The sequence below is a fragment of the Ictidomys tridecemlineatus genome, chromosome X (genome assembly GCF_052094955.1).
Source record: "Ictidomys tridecemlineatus isolate mIctTri1 chromosome X, mIctTri1.hap1, whole genome shotgun sequence".
NCBI lineage: Eukaryota > Metazoa > Chordata > Mammalia > Rodentia > Sciuridae > Ictidomys > Ictidomys tridecemlineatus.
In genome coordinates, this window is record NC_135493.1 from 80,673,464 (window position 1) to 80,692,865 (window position 19,402).

At 36.4% G+C, this 19,402-nt stretch overlaps 1 protein-coding gene across 7 annotated transcripts in view; it reads right to left on the bottom strand.

Annotated features, from left to right (window-relative positions):
- Nucleotides 1–19,402, bottom strand: part of Fam120c (family with sequence similarity 120 member C) — a 142,276-nt gene that overhangs the window by 107,735 nt on the left and 15,139 nt on the right. For 6 of the 7 annotated variants that reach the window (XM_078034769.1, XM_078034768.1, XM_078034774.1 and 3 more), the window contains exon 2: nt 369–615. In XM_078034769.1, the coding sequence (XP_077890895.1) occupies nt 369–615 (247 nt within the window). Of the gene's footprint in view, nt 1–368; nt 616–2,117; nt 2,195–19,402 lie in introns of those variants that run through there. The other variant, XM_078034773.1, reaches the window with a different exon arrangement.

Here is a 19,402-nt window from a genome sequence, read left to right on the forward strand (position 1 = left end):
ATTTAGACACTGGGAAAGAAATGCTAATTATCTGAGTGAGGAACCAAAATAACTAGGACAAATGAAACATTTAGCCTAAGACAGTACTCTGCATAAAGCAGTTATAAAATGTAAAAAAATAATAAGTTTTACAAGAATACAAATAATGTTTTGGAATATCCTATAACAATCCATGAGTCAAACATTCTGAGTTTTAGGGTGTCCCACAAAGAAGTCCAAGCATCCACTGTGTTTTCTGCATCATGGTGTTTGGCATGAGAATTTTAAAAAAGATGAACCCAATGATGATAGGCTAAATCACTCAAGTTTTTAATCCTTAATAATGGAAGAGGAAAATTTACTTGGACTTTTTCTTTTGGACTACATACCTAGCAGTGCAGCAAATATGGGAAAATTCATCCGCTTGAGGCCCAGCTGCTTGGCCACCTCCTGCATCAGAAACTGGTTAGTAGTAAGGTTCTTCCCATTCCAGCTCAGTTTCAGAGCATGGGAACTGTAGTAAGAGGGAATATTGTAGAGTGCATACTCGGAGTCATGGGCAAGAAGGCCATGGAAGCCATTTTCCCTGAAAAAAGCCACCACTTCCAAATGGTGATCTTCAAGACTCTGAAAGACCTAGGAGAAAGAAAAAAAAAAAAACATTTCATATGCCACAAAAACTGTTATAAGTCAGGAAAATTTAAGATTACATGTGGTTGCGCAGAATATATTTAAAAAGAGCAAAAACAAAACCAGAGTGTTCTCTCAGCCTAAAACTTGATTATTTCTATAAACAAAGACAGAACTGTACATGTGTTCACTCAAAATTCCCAGTATGTTTTTACTTCTTTTATGAAAGTTGGCCTAAGACTCTTCAAAATCAGAAGGCTAAAATTAACATGGTATATATTTCATAACTTTCAAACAATGACAGAGAAGATCTTTGTTAAAAAAATAATAAAACCATTAATTATTGCTGACAATCTACTATGTACTATGCATATTCTACCTACATTATCATCAGATCAGCCATGACAAGGTACGTTTGGATGAAAACCTCAGAATGAATGTAGAAACAGAAACTGACATTCATTTCTTTTTTAAAATTCATGCTTTTTATCTTAGAAGCAGTTTATACTGCAAGAGCACACACCTAAGGCACTTCCAACACAAAGACGTCAGAAACTTCACCCCATTTTAGAAATGGGGAAACAAAGGCTGTTAAGAGGTTGGCTGTCCCCAGAGAGGCATAATGAGTGGTAAACAATTAAAACACAGATTGATCTGACTCCAGTACACATACATTTTCCATTGTACCAGCATCTTTGTGGAGTGCATTTTTTGTTTGGTTTGGTACTAGAGGTTGAGCCCAGTGTGCTTAACCACCAGCTAAGCTCCCAGCCTTTTCTTTTTTAAATTTTAGACAGTTTAGACTTACTAAGTTGCTTCAGGCCTTGCTAAATTGCTGAAGTTAGCCTCATTCATTTTATCTTCCTGCTTCAACCTCCCCAATTGCTGGGATTACAGGTGTGCACCACCACCACCAGCTGAGAGAACTATTTTTTTTTTTTTTGAGTACCAGGGCTTAAACGCAGGGTCACTTGACCACTGAGCCACATCCCCAGCCCTATTTTGTATTTTATTTAGAGACAGGGTGTCACTGAGTTGCTTAGTGTCTCACTTTTTCTGAGGCTGGCTTTGAACTCATGATCCTCCTGCCTCAGTCTCCCAAGCTCCTGGGATTACAGGCATGTGCCACCACCATGCCTAGCTTGAGAGAACTACTTTTCATGGAACATTGACAGACTGTTACATACCCCTCCTGTATGCACCTCTACTGCTGCTACACTTGAAGCATATAAATGTTACCTATATATTGGCTTCTACAGAGACTTTTTATATTTCTAGCTCCCACATAAGCCCTAGTGCATGATAACACTAATGATAATGACTAACAGATACTGAATATGTATGAAGCAATGTTACAAATACTTAACATGCATTAACTTAGTATAACTACTATTAGCCCCCACCCCTATTTTAACTTATTATCTCCAAGGTAACACAATTATAATGAGAAAATCCTAGATGTCAGCTCAAGAACCTATGGACCTTGATAATTTTGTTAAACTCAATTTACCTGTTTTTCATTTAAGTTGTAAAGGGTTTATAATTTTCTGGAGTCCAACAGAAGTTTCAATGCTTTAAATTTTTGCTACGGAAAAAGAGTTTAGTTAGTGTTGACAATAATGCCACATACTAGGTCACATAAAAGGAGGTACACTGATAAGCAGATAAGTGAAGCAAGGTCTATGTTATTTTATATTTAGACAAAGGAACCACCTAGGTATTTGGGTATACCTAGATTTATGATTAACTCCAAGATGTGTTAGGATACAAGTAGTTTTATGTTGTCCCCTGGTGATAGTTTCTTGCAGTTTATCAGTCACATAAACATCAGGCAAAGTGCAGTGTGATATGTTCTTTCATCCTAACCGGATCACATAAGCATCATAAACCATATTTTACAGATGAGGAAACTGAGGCTGAGAGAGGTTAGGTGCCATGCTCAGAGCTAGGAAGCAGTGATGTGTGTCAGATTAACATTAAAATCCATGTTCTGGGGCTGGGGTTGTAGCTCAGTAGTAGAGTACTTGCCTAGTACATGTAAGGCACTGGGTTCAATTCGTAGAACCACATATAATTATTTATAATAAAGGTTCATTGACAACTAAAATTTTTTTTTTTGAAAAATCCATGTTCTGTTCACTACAACATCTAATCTTTCACTGGTCTGACGCTGATTATTCTACAATCCAAGTAATTTCTTCTTTTTTCTACTGGTGATTGAACTTAGGGATATTTTACCACTGAGCTACTTCAACAACCCTTCTTACTTTTTTAATTTGAGACAGGGCTTTGCTAAGACTGGCCTTGAACTTGAGATCCACCTGCCTTAGCCTCCTGAGTCACTGGAATTTCAGGCATATGCCACTGCACCCAGTTCTACCCAAGTGATTTCAACTCCAGAAAGCCAAGGATTAATGATTTTAAACTAATCCGGTGGTTCCTAAGATACAAGGAATGTAAATCACAATAACCAGAAGAGCTTTTTCAAATATACTAACCTGGATCTAACCTCAGATCTGCTGAAACAATTTCCTGAATGTGATCCAAACACACATTTCAAAATGGTTTCCAAAAGGTTCTGATGCACACCCTCAATTAAGAATCACTAAACAAAGTCAATTATTCATGTATTACTTAGAATAAGAGGGGCTAGGATCATGGCTCAGTGGTAGAGTGTTTGCCTAGCATGTGTGAGGCACAGGGTTTGATTCTCATCACTGCATGTAAATAAAGATCCATTGACCACTAACAAAATATTTTTAAAAAGAATAAACAAGAATGTCTAAAGCTAATCTGCAGCAAAATTTTAAAAAATCTCAAGGTTCTAGGTATAGAACTTCTTTCACTACACATTCTGGGATAGAATAATAAAAGACAACAGAATAAGAATATCACAAAACTGTCTTGCAATTCCTAATATCCCACTCCTACCAGGTTAATTTCATAACCACCTGTTTTCTAAATTACTCTTACTTCCATCTTTGCTCACTTGGGTTTACTTACCTAGAATGCCTTACTGCCTTTCTTGCCCAGTGTGCTGAATACTTTCCATAGGCCCATATTATTCCTGGATAAAAATACCCAAGATATTCTCTTATGCTTGGTTAAATTTTCTCACCTTCATTTTACTGCACTGAGACAGATGTCACTGTCACAGAATTAATTTGATAGTACCATCATCTCCAAGTTTTAATCTCATAAATTCTATCTTACTCTTGTGTATATCCCTCCATGGTCCTAATGACAGTGCTAACTGGTAAATAATAGTAAACAAAGGCCTACCAAGGTTGTAAAACAGAAAGCAGCCCTAGCAAATGAGAGGCACCATCATTTATTTAAGCATTTGACTTCTATAGTAGATGTCCTGAAGTCACTGGGAAAAATCTGACTGAATTACTGGCTACCTCATCTCAAGTACCAATATTAGTTATCAGTTAGGTATCTACAATGTAGCAGACACTGATCTAAACCCACCTAATTTCCACTAACCTCACAATATATTGTGAGGCAATATTGAAGTGGTCTTCCCTCAGCCACCAGGATATATTCCAAGACCCCTGAGTGGATGCCTGAAATGGTTGATGGTACCAAGCCCTTTATATACCATGTTTTTATCTTAGACATACACACAAATTTAATGCCTTTTCCAACTTCACATCTAAATATTTTGACTATAACTCCTGCAGGTTAAAGTATAACAGCCAAACTAGCTTCAATTTCTTTTTCCTTCTTTATAATTACATGGATAAAAGGTTCATTTTTACTACAGATCTTAGCAACTTCAGAATGATTTTTTTCTTTCTTCATTAAGGGAAGTACTTTACTGCTTCTCTTTGTCATACGTGAATTGCCAGCACCACTACTTTTGTGCTTTGGGGTCATTAGTAAGTAAAGTAAGGGTTACTTGCACACAAGCTCTGAGATACTCTAATAGGCAATCTAATCATCAAGATGATTACTAAATGACTAATCAACATGTAATTATATAGCATAGATACACTGGAAGAATGGCACAAAGTTTCATTACACTACTCAGAATTGTGTGCAATTGGGCTGGGGGTTTAGCTCAGTGATAGAGTGTTTGCCTAGCATGTGTTAGGCACCGAGTTTGATCTTCAACTTCAAAAATAAAGGTTTTGGGGCTGGGGTTGTGGCTCAGCAGTAGAGTGCTCACTTAGCGCATGCAGGGCACTGGGTTTGATCCTCTGCACCACAGAAAAATAAAATAAAGGTACTGTGTCCAACTACAATTAAAACAAAAATAAATAAATAAATGTTTTGCATCCATCTACAACTAAAAAAATAATAAAAAAAGAATTCTGTGCAATTTAAGACTTACGAATTGTTCATTTATGGAGTTTTCTATTTAATATTTTTTGGAACACAGCTGACCACAGGTACCTGAAACTATGCAAAGTAAAACCATGGATAAGGGGGTGGAGACCACTATATCTCCATTTTACAGATAGATGAGACTCAAAGGATAAAGAACTTGACCAAAGTCACATAGCTAAAAAGTGAAGCTGGGGGATGGGGTTGTAGCTCAGTGGTAGAGTGACTGAACCCAGAAGCACTGAGATCAATCCTTAGCACCACATAAAAATAAATAAAGGTTAAATTCTTTAAAAAATAGTGAAGCTGGACTATAATCACAACATCATTAGTCATCAGAGAAATGCCAGTCAAAGCCATAATAAGAAGCCAGTTAATACCCAGTAGGATGACCATAATTTAAAAAAATAGAAAATATTGAGTATTGGCAAAGATGTGGAAAAATTGTAATTCTTATACATTGTTGGTAGAAATAAAAAGTGGAGAAGCCACTTTGGAAAACAGTCTGCAAAATCCTCAAATGGCTAAACATATATGAACCAGCAATTCCACTCCTAGATACCTACCCAAAATAACTGAAAGGCTACATTCACCAAAACCTTGTACATGAACATTCAGAGTAGCCTTTATTCAGAATAGCTAAAAAGTGGAAACAACACATTTAATGAAAGGTTAAACAAAATGTCATACATCCACACAAGGGAATATTATTCAGCTATAAAATGGAAAACAGTACTGATTCTTGGAATAGTGAGTGAATCTTGAGAACAAGCTATGTGAAATAAGCCAGACACAAAAGACCACATGATGAACAACTGCTTTGTGCGAAATGCCCACAATAGGCAAATCCATAGAGGTGGAAAAATAAATTAGAGATTTCCAGGGATTAGAGTGAGGAAGAGGGAAATGGGTAATGGGTACTGGGTTTCCTTTTGAAGTTAAAAAATGTTCTGTGGGGGCTGGGGATATAGTTCAGTTGGTAGAGTGCTTGTCTCTCATGCATAGGGCCCTGGGTTCTATCCCTAGCACCACCAAAAAAAAAAAAAAAAAAAAGAAAGAAAGCTCTCTAATTAGATAGTGGTGATATTTGCATAACTGAATATACTAAACACTAACAACTTATATATTTTAAAATGGTGAATTATAGGGTTGGGGTTGTGGCTCAGTGGTAGAGTGCTTGCCTAGCATACATGAGGCACTGGGTTAAATCCCTGGCATCATATAAAAATGAAAACAAAAGTAAAGGTATTATGCCCATCTACAACTAAAAAAAAAATTTTTAAATGGTGAATTATATGATATACAAATTATATCTCAATTTTTTAAAAACTGGAGGTAGGATTCATATTCAACTCTGTCCACAAAGCCCAAGCTCCCTAACCCTCAGTTTAATATTTGTTTTGAAATATTTTTTCAGTTGTTGATAGACTTTTATTTTGTGCACCACCTCTTAGCCCCAGCCCCTTAATACTTTTTTACTACAGAAAATTATAATCATAGAAAGATCATAACTTTTAAAAAGTGGTACATTATGACCGTTCATAAAGTGGGTTTGATGACATATTTGCACATGCATATAATTTGATCAGTTTCACTCCGTAGTACCTCCTCTTTCCCTTCCCATCCCCTTCCTCAACTCTACTGATCTCCATTCTGTTCCACCCCACTCTTGCTTGCTCTCTCTCTCACACATATACACCATATAGCACCTTCTGTAAGTGCACTGTACATGTGCATGACCAATATCATAACATACTTCTTAATGACACAGTTCTCAGAATGTAACCAACAATAAGGAATAAATGCATGACTGTTTAAGAGAAAATCTAATAACAAAAAGATCAACACCAATTTTCTTTTTTGAAATATTTTTTGAGTTGTAGATGAACACAATATCTTTATTTTATTTATTTATTTATTTTATGTGGTGCTGAGGATGGAACCCAGTGCCTCATGCATGCGAGGCTAGCGCTTAACCACTGAGCTACAACCCCAGCTTCAATTTTCTTAACTATACAAAAATCAAACATTTCTTTAGTAAGAATGCATAAATTATTGGCTAATGATAAGGGAAAAAATCAAACATTTCTGTTTGGGAAAGGGCAGTGAATGTAAACTCAAAAGGAAATGACAAACAAAAAATCTGGAACTCATAGCACAAAGGGCTAATTTTAGAAAGCACTTCACAAAAAAGTAAACAAAAGTTTATAAAAATGATCAAACTCACTAGTGATAAGAGACATGGAAATTAAAATACTTTTCTATTTTTGTGGTACGAGGGAATGAACCCAGGGGCACTCTACTATTGAACTACATTCCAGTCCTTTTAATTTTTTAAATTTTGAGACAGGATCTCACTAAGTTGCCCAGAGTGGCCTTGAATTTGTGTGAGGAACACAGGAGGACTATCTCAGCCTTCCAAGTAGCTGGGATTACAGGTGCGTGTACCTAGTTGCAAATAACATACTAGTGAGGAAAATAGGCACACACAGACACTGCTGGTAGGGGTATAAATTGAACAATCTCTAGGAAGAGCAATTTGGCAAAATCGTCCAAAATTAAAAATACACATATGCTTTGACACAGCAATTCTTTTTTTTTGGGGGGGGGTGGTGGTGGTGGTGGTGGTTATCAGCCTCCCTCAGCCTCCTGAGCTGCTGGGATTGCAAGCAGGTGCCACCTGACTGACCCAACAATTCTTCCTTCAGGGACTTATCTTTTAGGTACAGAAAGCACTTGGAATAACAATGCAAATGTTTAAGTTTGAACAACTACTTTTCAAGTATATAAAATATTCATTGCAACATTATTTATAATAGCTAATGACTGGAAACAACCTAATTAATTACACATCAATAAGAGGACTAGCTAAATAAATTATAATATATGCATATGATAGAATAGTACAGAATCATAAAATAACAAAACTCTATACATATATGTGGAAAATTTACCAGATATATTAAATGTTAAAGGCAAGATACATATTAAATTATAAAAGTAAAGGCTGGAGATATAGCTAAGTGGTAGAGTGTGCTTAGCATGTATGAGACACTAGGGTCAATTTCACACATCAAAAGAAAAAAGCATAGGATGGCTGTGTCTTTTAAAAAGGTGTACATTTTGGGCTGGGGATGTGGCTCAAGCAGTAGCGCGCTCGCCTGGTATGCGTGCAGCCCGGGTTCAATCCTCAGCACCACATACCAACAAAGATGTTGTGTCTGCCGAGAACTAAAAATAAATAAATAAATAAAAATAAAAATTCTCTCTCTCTCTCTCTCTCTCTTTAAAAAAAAAGGTGTACATTTTGTGTAATGTGTATAATATGAACAATACATATTCTTACATATCATATATATTTGATGTTATATGTATAATATCTCTGGAACAATATACAACAAACTGATAATATTGATCACCTCTAGAAAAGAGAAACTAGTAGGTGGGGACAGGGATGGGAGATTTTTTTTTAACCATATATCCTCTGTACCTTTTCAAGTTTGGTATCATGAATTGCAATACTATTCAAAAATAGGGACTCGGGGTGTGACTTAGTGGTAGAGCACTTGCCTTGCATCTGTAAGGCCCAAGATTCCAACCTCAGCACCACAAAAATATATATCATGTTGAATAAAAGCAGAACACACAAAGGGGGCAAGTCAAACAATGTAAGAGAGTATACAGTGAAAAGTATTATTCCTTGGTTTGAAGTATCAGTGATTGAACCCAGGGCCACTTTACCACTGAGCGATATCCTTAGCCCTTTTTAATATTTTTATTTTAAATAGGGCCTTGCTAAATTGCCCAAGCTGGCCTCAGACTTGTGATACTCCTGCCTCAGTCCCAAGAGTTGCTGAGATTACAGGCAAGTACCACACCTGGCTAAGTAACAGTCCTTTAATTTCTAGGAGATAATTGGCAGTTCTATGCACCTCCCATGAAGAGACTAATTTAATAGATCTTAGGGTCAGGCTGGGAATCTATTTTTAGCAAGAACTCAAGATGTTTTTCACAATGAGGCAAGTTTAAGAAGTAGTCACATCACCCAACATAGCAATTTATTCATAGTAAAATACAACCTAGACTGGAATGCAACCATTAAATCCTAACCAGAGCAAAAAGAAACAGACTTCTAGCTACAATAACCCTTAGAATAGTGAGCACTCTGTCTCCATTTTACATATTTATGATAATTACTACCACCAATAAGCAGATCTTCCAGTGCCTGGCCCAAACTGGTCCAATTTAGTTGTTAACCTTGCAATTTTTTAGGAAACAGTTTAGGAAGATTAAACCATAAAACATGCAAACAACAAATCAGAAAAGCAGTATGTCAGGAGCTGTTCTGGAAATACATACCCTTAAGTCCTGAGCAAGAGATACTTAACAATTATTGTGTCCCTGCAATAACTTGGGCTTTACCTCTGCTTGGATAATGAGGTGTGGCTCCAGGAGTAGGTATCACCCAGTGGGGTTGAGTTACACTCACCCATTCCTTTGTAATCCTATCCCTTTACCTTTTATGGCATAGAACCTCCACTTGTGTGTCCCAATGTAAGAATAAAGAATTTCAGTGGCTCGCTCTCTCTTCCACAGACCCCCCAAGCTCAGAGAGCCAGCCTGGATTTTGAAAAGGTACTTCTGTGTATTTGCGTGTTTTCTTTGCCTTTTTCTTAAGTTATTGGAATAGTTAGATTTTGTGAACCCAGCATAGGTTGCCAGCTAGGATAGATGGTGATAAATGGAGACTCCACTGGGATGTTTTAAGGTAGTTGATAAAATGTATACAGTTAAAGTATAGCCCTCTCTCATAAGAACACTTTTTATAACTTATTGTGAAACTAACGTGGATTTGTTGTGTTTTGAAATGTTTTAGATAAGAATTTTTGAATTTATGTACTGGAATGTATGTAGAGAATGAAAGGAGAGAGGAGAGATTGTTTTATTTGTGGGATGTTAAAATTCCAGAAGTTCTCTGCTTCTAAAAAAGTAAAGTATTTTTAATTTTTTTATTTGATTCTTTATCTTTCTAGATTTATTTAGACAACTTGAAGTGGGCAAATAAATCTGCTGAGCCTCTCATTGTTTCTTACCAAAAATTAAAGTTCAGTGAACTATAACTCAGCTGTTCTCACACAGATGCAGGGCTCTAACTTGCCACTGGCAATACTTTTAACCTTTATATAACCTGGGCTGGGTGTCAAACCCACACCCCATGGTGCCAGCATCTGCTGCTGGAACCTGCTTTTGATTTGGGGAATTTTCAGGTGCCCATGTGCTGTGAAGGGAGAATGCAAGAATGGAGGCACAGCTGTGGCAGCACAAATGGGACCCCAGCCCACTTATGGATCCAGGATTCTGTTGAGACATCCCCAGGAGCCCTCACGTGGTGCTGCCCTAGAGGGATTCAAAGCAGGAAAACACAAACAGGTCAGGCAAAATCCAAACATCTGGGGAAGTTTTGGGAGCGAAGGGTGGCTTTCTGATGGAGTTGCTGGCAGGGAAGGGACAAATTGCTGGTTTGCGACCACACTTTTGACAGCCCAGTGGGCAGGTGCCTCCCCAAGGCAACTGGCAAAATGCCCACACGCGATGCGGTCCCTCAGGCAGGGAAAGGTGGACAGATCCAATGACCAACTATAAAGCCATGGCCGCTTGGCTTCCTAAGGCTCGCCCCTGGGGCGCAGCCATGCATGTGTTTTCTCCCTGGGCGCAAGCCCTGCTTGGGTGGGATGAACACAAGCACGGGACACATGCTCAGACAATGGCTGAACGCCAAGCTGGCCCCAGCTATGTGTCCTCTGGGCACAGGCACAAGCCCAGTGGCCTGGGCACGGCATGGGCAGAGGTCAGTCCAGCGCCAGGGTCTTTTATCATGGGAACCAGATGCGGCCACAGGAGAGGCAAAGAAGCAGACAGCAGAAGGCAATCTTTGTTACCTCCAGCAAATGTGATGCCCTGGTGTTACCATGACAACTGTGTGCTTGCCCTGGCAGGTGCAATGTGTCCGGCGCAAAGTGTCGTGTCATCAGCAACTGCAGCTAGCACACTGTGCTAGCTTCACAAGCCGTGGACAAATCCCTGGGCACAACAGGGTTTCAATCAGAACCACTGGTAATAGAACATGAGAAACACATAGGACCTCAGGCAAAACTTTGGACTATGAGAACCCAGAAGAGTCCTCCAGCCACATGGCCAGGACAAAACGGCAGATTAATCTCACCTCCCACATTTTTCGTGGGCTACCCATTGGTCCTTCCTACCAACACTCAAGCTGGACTTCCCACTCTGCCTCCCAGCTTCCAACATATCCTTTCTCACACAGACTGACAATCGGAATTAAAAGGCCTGCACCCAGCTGTTAGAAAATGCCTTCATAATTTTAATACATTCTCACTAAAAAAGACATCTCTTTTTCAGGCAAAATTGTGTTTCACAGGATTCTATGTTGCTGCTCTAATCCTAATATATTCTCAAAGCTAAATAATCTGATTTTTATCCCTTGACAGTTTTCCTTAAAAATTCTTTATGGCTGTATTATAAAGGAAAATTGCAGAGATAATGTTACATTTATGAGTAATGCATGTTTGCTTGTATTTTATTTCTGAAGATAGAGTATATTTGATCATCACAAGATAAAAAAGGCTGGCAATCTGAGATAATTTTCTCACAATCTCTCATGACAATCAAATATCCTTATTCTTCTTGGTTTTTAGCTATGTAAATACAGAATATAGACAAATATATGCACAGAAACTTTGTGATGTCACATAGAGGTAAAAGTGCACTCCTAGTTAACAATAAGTTAAGATGAATCCAAATATTTAAGAACCATATGGTTTCATAATTATAACTACCTTTTATTATTTTTTATAATTATTTTTAGTTGTAGTTGGACAAAACACCTTTATTTATTTATTTATTTTTATGTGGTGCTGAGGATCAAACCCAGGGCCCTGCACATGCTAGGTGAGCACTCTACCCCTGAGCCGCAACCGTAGACCCTACCTTTTATTCTTAGTACATATTTTTCCAGTTATTTAAATTATCTATACTCTTTAATCCATGATAATTAAAATATATGTCTAATTGTTTACTTAATTTGTATCTATTTGCTTCTAATCATTTCCTTCAACAAAAAAAACCACACAGTTTATACTTCTTATACATGCATTTATTTGATGCTCTGCCTTTTATAGTTACACATATTTAAGATAAATGTACTTAACTATAAATTTTTTTCTTTCAAGAGATAATACAACCATCAAGTAATCTCTAATTCTCAAATTACTGTACAAACTTTTATAAGATGATAAACAGATATGATTTTGTCAACAAAAATTTCAAAGGGCTTTAAATATATTTTAATTGAGATATTTCTTCTTATCAAGGTACAATAATTTATTTAGATTCTAAGATTTACAGAAATTGTTCCAAAGTATAACCAAGAAAAATTCTAAAAGGAGAAGAAGATAGTTCTATAGAGAGGAAGCACACACTGGAGGTCCTAAGAAGAAGAAGAAAGAAATCATCTTTGGGTAAAACAAAGATCTTTATGTATTCTAAGATTTTAATGGTAAAAGAATTTTCCTAAATAGGTAAATCTTTATATCATTATAAAACAAATGAAAAATAGATTTATGTATAAGTGAACTGACTATAAAAATTTGAACTGGTTAATTCTAGGATATTTCAGGCTCTTTTCCCCTGATTTTATTATGCTGATATAAGCTTTTTGTCCACATTCTGACATGACAGAGCTTATTAAAATATTGAGCTTATACTCAATAATTCCTGCTGTTTGAACAAGGACCAATTTTTAATGAATAAAACTCATATATCCACAAAACAATAAATCTTTTAAAATGCTGAGTTAAATTCCAATTTTGACACTTCTAATTGGGAGGCTAAAATTAATTGATTCAAAGATATCAGTAATGATTACTGTTGATTCTGACACATTGGATATTTGTGGGATTTGGGAGAACATTTTCTTAGAACTGGAGCTCTCCAAATTAAAATCATACGTTAGTTTTGAGCAATAAAAGTTACAACCTTTGTGGGAATTTCATTTGTATTATATAAATTTTCTAACTGGACCTATATTCCATGAAATATTGTAAGACTTGTATTTTGCTCCCTACACTAGGAAAAAACCTTAATCATATTTTCTAAAAGACAATTAATAGACACCTATTTAATGGATAATATTCTGAGATACAGAGATATTTGAGAACTTCTCTCAGGAAGAGATTGAGGTTCTTTTTAAATTGTCCATTTGCATGTAACATCAAAATGTATCAGCTAGTCTATATCCTATAAAATGACAATGATCAATAAAAAGTATCTCATTTTCATATCTAGCCTCAATTACTGTCATCAGAGAAGGCCTTAAAAATTACCTACTAGAAAGAAAGATAAAAGGGGACCTCTCAAACTTAGTATAGACCAGGACAAATTCAAGGAGATTTTCAAGAGATCCAAATTTATGTATTGTAATATTTCAAAATTTATGCCAGATGTCTCACCTCATCTAGAGAGATATTATGCTATTTCTTAGCATAATAAAAACAGTTTTAGAGGAGACTTATCTTAACCATGTCCCAATAACACAGAATAGGTCAAACCTGATAATCTGTCTGAGGCCAGACAACTTCCCAAAACAGATATCCAACAGGTAAACAAAATGCCTAAAAAATAATTTTAGTAAGCCTTTCCAAAAATCCTACTGTTTTCATAGAGGGACTCAAAAAGACAGCACAGCACCCTGGATTTATAGGGGGCCAGCTTTTTTCAAAAGATGAGTTTATCAAACATTTCAAGGGATTTACAAAGGTTAACAAAGTCCTAACCAAGTTTGGATGTTACACCATAGTTGAATAGAGACCAAACGAGGGGGCAAACATACAGACAGTAAGAGATTAAAATGCTAATCTTACCCCAAGAAAAGTAAGCTTCCTGGTTAAAAATTTTACTCCTCTTCTAAGTTATAAACAGAGTTTAGAAGCCTCTAAACACTGAAACGGGGCCTTACTTTGAGCCCCTGTCAACAGTTTGTCACTGAGGAAAATAACCCTAAAAATAGTTACCCCTAAAATATTAGACAGACGGCCATAAATAAATTAGTTCAACAGCCAATAACTTATTTCAATAAGAAACTTAACATGATAGACCTTTTCTCAACTTTAATAATATGAGATGATGCCCTAAATACATTGATATTTTTGAAATTATAGTAAAGTCATGGATTATGCATGGTTGCTGGAGCTAATTTTGCTACATTGAGTGGAGTTGTTAAGGATATTCATGCAGCTGTTTCTTAATTCACAAAGATTTTTTTGACATAAGATCCCTAAAAATGTTATTGCTAGCTCAATGTCATGTAAAATTCTAAATTAGATCACTGTCTTAAACAGTACTGTTAACTTGTTTTTATCCATTAATATTTGAGATACTAACTACCCTTAGATCAACAGTGGATTTCATAACAATAATGACAATTTTTCATAGATTGGTAAATGAAAGGCTATTCATTTTTTATTGGTAAAAAACAAAATATCTTCTCTAGGCTTATTTAACATGCATACTTCCTATTTTGGATAGATGTTTATATATTTCTCATGCCCCTAGTAAAAGCCACAGCTCCTAAGTTAAAAACTCTGTAACTAGCCTCATCCCAAATTAAGATAATTATTTAAGTTAATCTAGAGCTAATTTCAAAGTATAAAGTTTTCATATAACAATTAATAAAGACTAAGTATCTATTTACCATAGTCCCTTTAAATGACTTTTGTCAAAATTCAAGACCAATTAAAGATGTTCAATCTTTTATTATTTAAATACTTGTATATAATTTGAACTAATGATATTATGACTTATGCTAGCCTTTCATTCAATGTTAATAAACTAAAAAGGGGGAAAACAAGGACCCCATATGCACACACTAGATCTTACATATATTTCAAAAATTTTCTTAAATTATAATATTGAGAGTCTTACTGTTACTGAACATGATTCAGTAAATTAAGTCAGATTTTAAAAGAAAGTTTAAACCTGTCATCATGAAAATGTCTGAAAAATCTGGCACAGAAAGGTAAATTTCTAGCTGCAAAGTTTATAGCCATGAAGCTTCATGAGCTTATCAGGTAAGTAAAAGTTATGAAGAGACTTCTGTGGACTCATCTCTCAAGTCCACCTTTAATGTGCATTGCAGTGTGAACTGGAAAGTCCACCCATGTAATTAGATTAATTATACTGACTATAATGGTCAGTTATAGCTATATGTTGATCCTATGGTAAACAGGCTACCTGGGAATATCTGTTGAGAAAAAGACAGCATATAGAAACCTAAACCAGCTAATCATGTTGATCCTTATAAAGACTATATTTATATATCTGGACAATTGTCAAAATAGAAAGATTGTTAAAATAGAATTTTCCTATATAGGCCAGTTATTTACAGACTGCTCTCCTAGAATTGACAAGGACAATTGCAGAAGCTTTAACCCTCAGTGAGATGGCACCCAAAAGGATGTCTGGTGCTTAACTTCTGCCTCCAGAATTTCTGCATTTCTGACAGACCTAAGAGACTCCTAAATTTGAGAATTAAGAGAAAGGGTGATAAATATCCTGTAGCTTATAAAAAACACAACTTGCCTAATTGTAGCACTAGTTATAATAGAGGAAAAGGACACTGATCCTTCATCAATGTTCCTTTGTCATATTGCCAGCTAGCATGCTGAAGTTAATTTTCAGGCCTTGAAACAGGTGCATGCTATTAACTAGACCTAGGCAACCTCTTGATCTCATGATCCTTGAAGGGACTACTTTAAATATTATTCATTGTTTCTACAATTAAAGCCTTTATAGCTATGTTTTAAAATTTCCAATGTGAATTTTCTTAATAATTCAATTTAAATTACTTCCAAGATAGTCAGATAAGTGCTGATGGAACGATTGGAATTCAGTTAAATGCTCTAAAAGCCACTGTAATGAATAATGCAAATGAACATTATTTGCATTATTTGGGAATAATGCTCTATGGTTTGGGGAAAGGCTTAAATGCCATGCCAATTAAATATGTCTGTGTTACTGTGGCCAAACACAATGCTTTGCAATAAAATTGGGAAAAATTAAGAATCTTTTGATGAGTGTTTGGCAGAGTAGTAATAATAATACCCTGGATCTGTCAAAATTAATTAAATGACTTTAATCCTAAAAAATATATTAAAACATTCTACATATGTTATTGGAAATAATATGGTTTTCTACTAATTCCTTTTGTGTCTCAACAGTAGGTCATGACAACCTTGGAACAAGAATCCAGTGACTGGAAGATACCCCAATTGCTTTTCTATATTAAGAAAAGGGAATATGTCAGGAACCACTCTAGAAATACATACCCTTAAGTCCTGAGCAAGAGATACTGAACAATTATTGTGCCCCGCCATAGCTTGGGCTTTACCTCTGCTTAGATAATGAGGTGTGGCTCCAGGTGTAGGCATCACCCAGTGGAGTTGAGTTACACTCACCTATTCCTTTGAAATCCTATTTCTTTACCCTTTTTGGGACAGAATGTTTCATGGAACCTCTGCTTGTGTGTCCCCTACATAAGAATTAAGAATTACAGTGGCTCTCTCTCTCTCTCTTTTCCACAGACCCCTAAGGTTGGAGAGCCATCCTGGTTTTTGAAAAGGTACTCAGTGTGTTTGTGTGCTTTCTTTGCTATTTTCTTAAGTTATTGGAATAGTTAGATTTTGTGAACCCAGCATTAGGTCGCCAGCTAGGACAGATGGCGACAGCAATATATTTGAGTTTTAAACAAACCAAATGCTGACTGAGGGTTGGGACTGTAGCTCAGTGGCAGAGCGCTTGCCTAGCATGTGCAAGGCATTGGGTTCAATCCTCAGCACTACATAAATATAAACAAATAAAGGCATTCTGTCCATTTACAACTACAAAAAATAAAAACAACAAAAAAATTAAAGCAAGAGCTGAGATTTTGAATAACTGATAACAGCTTTTCATTGCTGCTTCACCATTCAATGGACATGAATTGAGGACCCATTAAGTGTCAGGATGCAGAAAGCACAAAGTAGGACATTTAAAAGCATGTGAGAAATTCTGAGTATAAGATGCCATGGTGGGACTGGGGATGTGGCTCAGGCCTTGGCGCGCTTGCCTGGCATGCGTGCGGCCCGGGTTCGATCCTCAGCACCACATACAAAGAAAGATGTTGTATCCGCTGAAAACTAAAAAATAAATATTAAAATTCTCTCTCTTTCAAAAACATGCCATGGGGAACAGAGGAAAAACAGCTTACTGCCTAGAGGGGAATCCTTTTTAGAAGAAGCAACACTTATTTATTAACCTCAGAGAAAGAGGACTAAGAAAGGTTGACGTCTCATTTCCAACCATAAGTAGTCTAAAGCAGCGGCTTTATTTTTTTTTTGATATTTCAAAACTGTAATTTAATATTTTGTCATGGCCAAAAATATTCAGATTGCAAATTGTCTTAATTTTCTACTGCTATGAATACAACTGGCATGATCTGTTATCCTCTTATTTTTTCATGTACTTTTTTTATTGGTTGTTCAAAACATTACAAAGCAGTTGACATATCATATTTCATACATTTGATTCAAGTGGGTTATGAACTCCCATTTTTACCCTGTATACAGATTGCAGAATCACATCGGTTACACATCCACATTTTTACATATTGCCATACTAGTGACTGTTGTATCCTGCTGCCTTTCCTATCCTCTACTATCCCCCCTCCCCTCCCCTCCCCTCTTCTCTCTCTACCCCATCTACTGTAATTCATTTCTCTCCCTTGATTTTTTTCCCTTTCCCCTCACTTCCTCTTGTATGTAATTTTGTATAATCCTGAGGGTCTCCTTCCATTTCCACGCAATTTCCCTTCTCTCTCCCTTTCCCTCCCACCTCTCATCCCTGTTTAATGTTTAAAGCAGTGGCTTTAAAACTATGCTTCCCCAGCTGGGTGCAATGGTAGAGGCCCATAATCCCAGAAACTTGGGAGGTTGAGGCAGGAGAATCGCCAACTTAAGACCAGCTTCAGCAACTCTGTGAGGTCCTAAGCAATTTCGTGAGACCCTGTTTCAAAATTAAAGAAAGGGCTGGGGACATTACTCAGTTGTTAAGTTCCCCTAGGTTCAATGGCCAGTACCAATTGTGCTTCCCCAAACCCAGATTTCAGCAGGAGGATACAGGACAAAATAATCAGGAAGGATCAGTGTTCCTACTTCCTCTTCAACCTAATCTCATATCCTCCATTTTATACATTTTATATTTAGGCTTTCAGGAACATAAAAAATATTTGCAGGGGCTGGGGTTGTGGCCCAGTGGTGCTTGCCTAGCATATGTGAGGCACTGGGTTTGATTCTCAGCACCACATATAAATAAATAAATAAATAATAAAGTTCCATCAACAACTAAAAAAAAAAGTATTTGCTAGCCAGATACAGTGGCACACACCTTTAATTCAAGCAACTTGGGAGACTTGAGGTCAGAGAACTGCAAGTTCCATACCAGTATCATCAATTTAGCAAGACCATGTCTCAAAAAAAAAAAAAAAAAATATATATATATATATATAAATTAGGGGGGAAAATTCCATCAAAATATAAAGAAAGATCAGTGATTAAGAAGGAGGGTATTGGGGAAGGTGAGGATGGACAGGATAAGGAAAGAACAGTAGAATGAATTTGAGCTAACTTTCCTATAACATACGTGAATATACCACAATGAATCTCGCCATTATGTATATCCACAAGGCACTAGTTGAAACTATAATAGAAAGATCAGAGCAGTAGAGGGAAGGGAATGGGGAAAGGAGGGGAGAGAGAAAGGGGAAATACTTAAGACTGAACTAGAGCAAATTATATTCAATGCTTTTATAATTATGTCAACATGAATTCTAATGTTATTATGTATAACCAAAAAGAAAAATAAAATAAAAGGGCTGGATGAAGCTCAGTGGTAAAGAAGCCTGAGTTCAGTGGCAGAGTGTTTGCCTAGCATGCATGAGGCACTGGGTTTGATCCTTAGCACTATATAAAAATAAACAAATAAAATAAAGGCATGCTGTCCATGGATATGGAAAAATTTTTTAAATTTTTAAAATTTTTAAAAAGAAGCCTGAGTTCAATCCCCAGTCCACACAAAGAAACCATATTTGCTATAAATACAAAACTATTAACTACCAGATTATAAGTTTCGAGAAGGCTGGATTTCTTTATTTTTTACAGTGCTGGGAATAGAAAGAACCCATGGCCTTGCACATGCTAGGCAAGCACTCTACCACTAAACCACACCCCCAGCCCAAAGCTGGAATTTCAAAATGTGTTTTTTTTTTCATTGCTATATCTTTGGTAGATAGAACATTTCCAAAAAGCAGGCAATCAATGAATTGGTTTCAACTTTCAACTTTTCAACTACA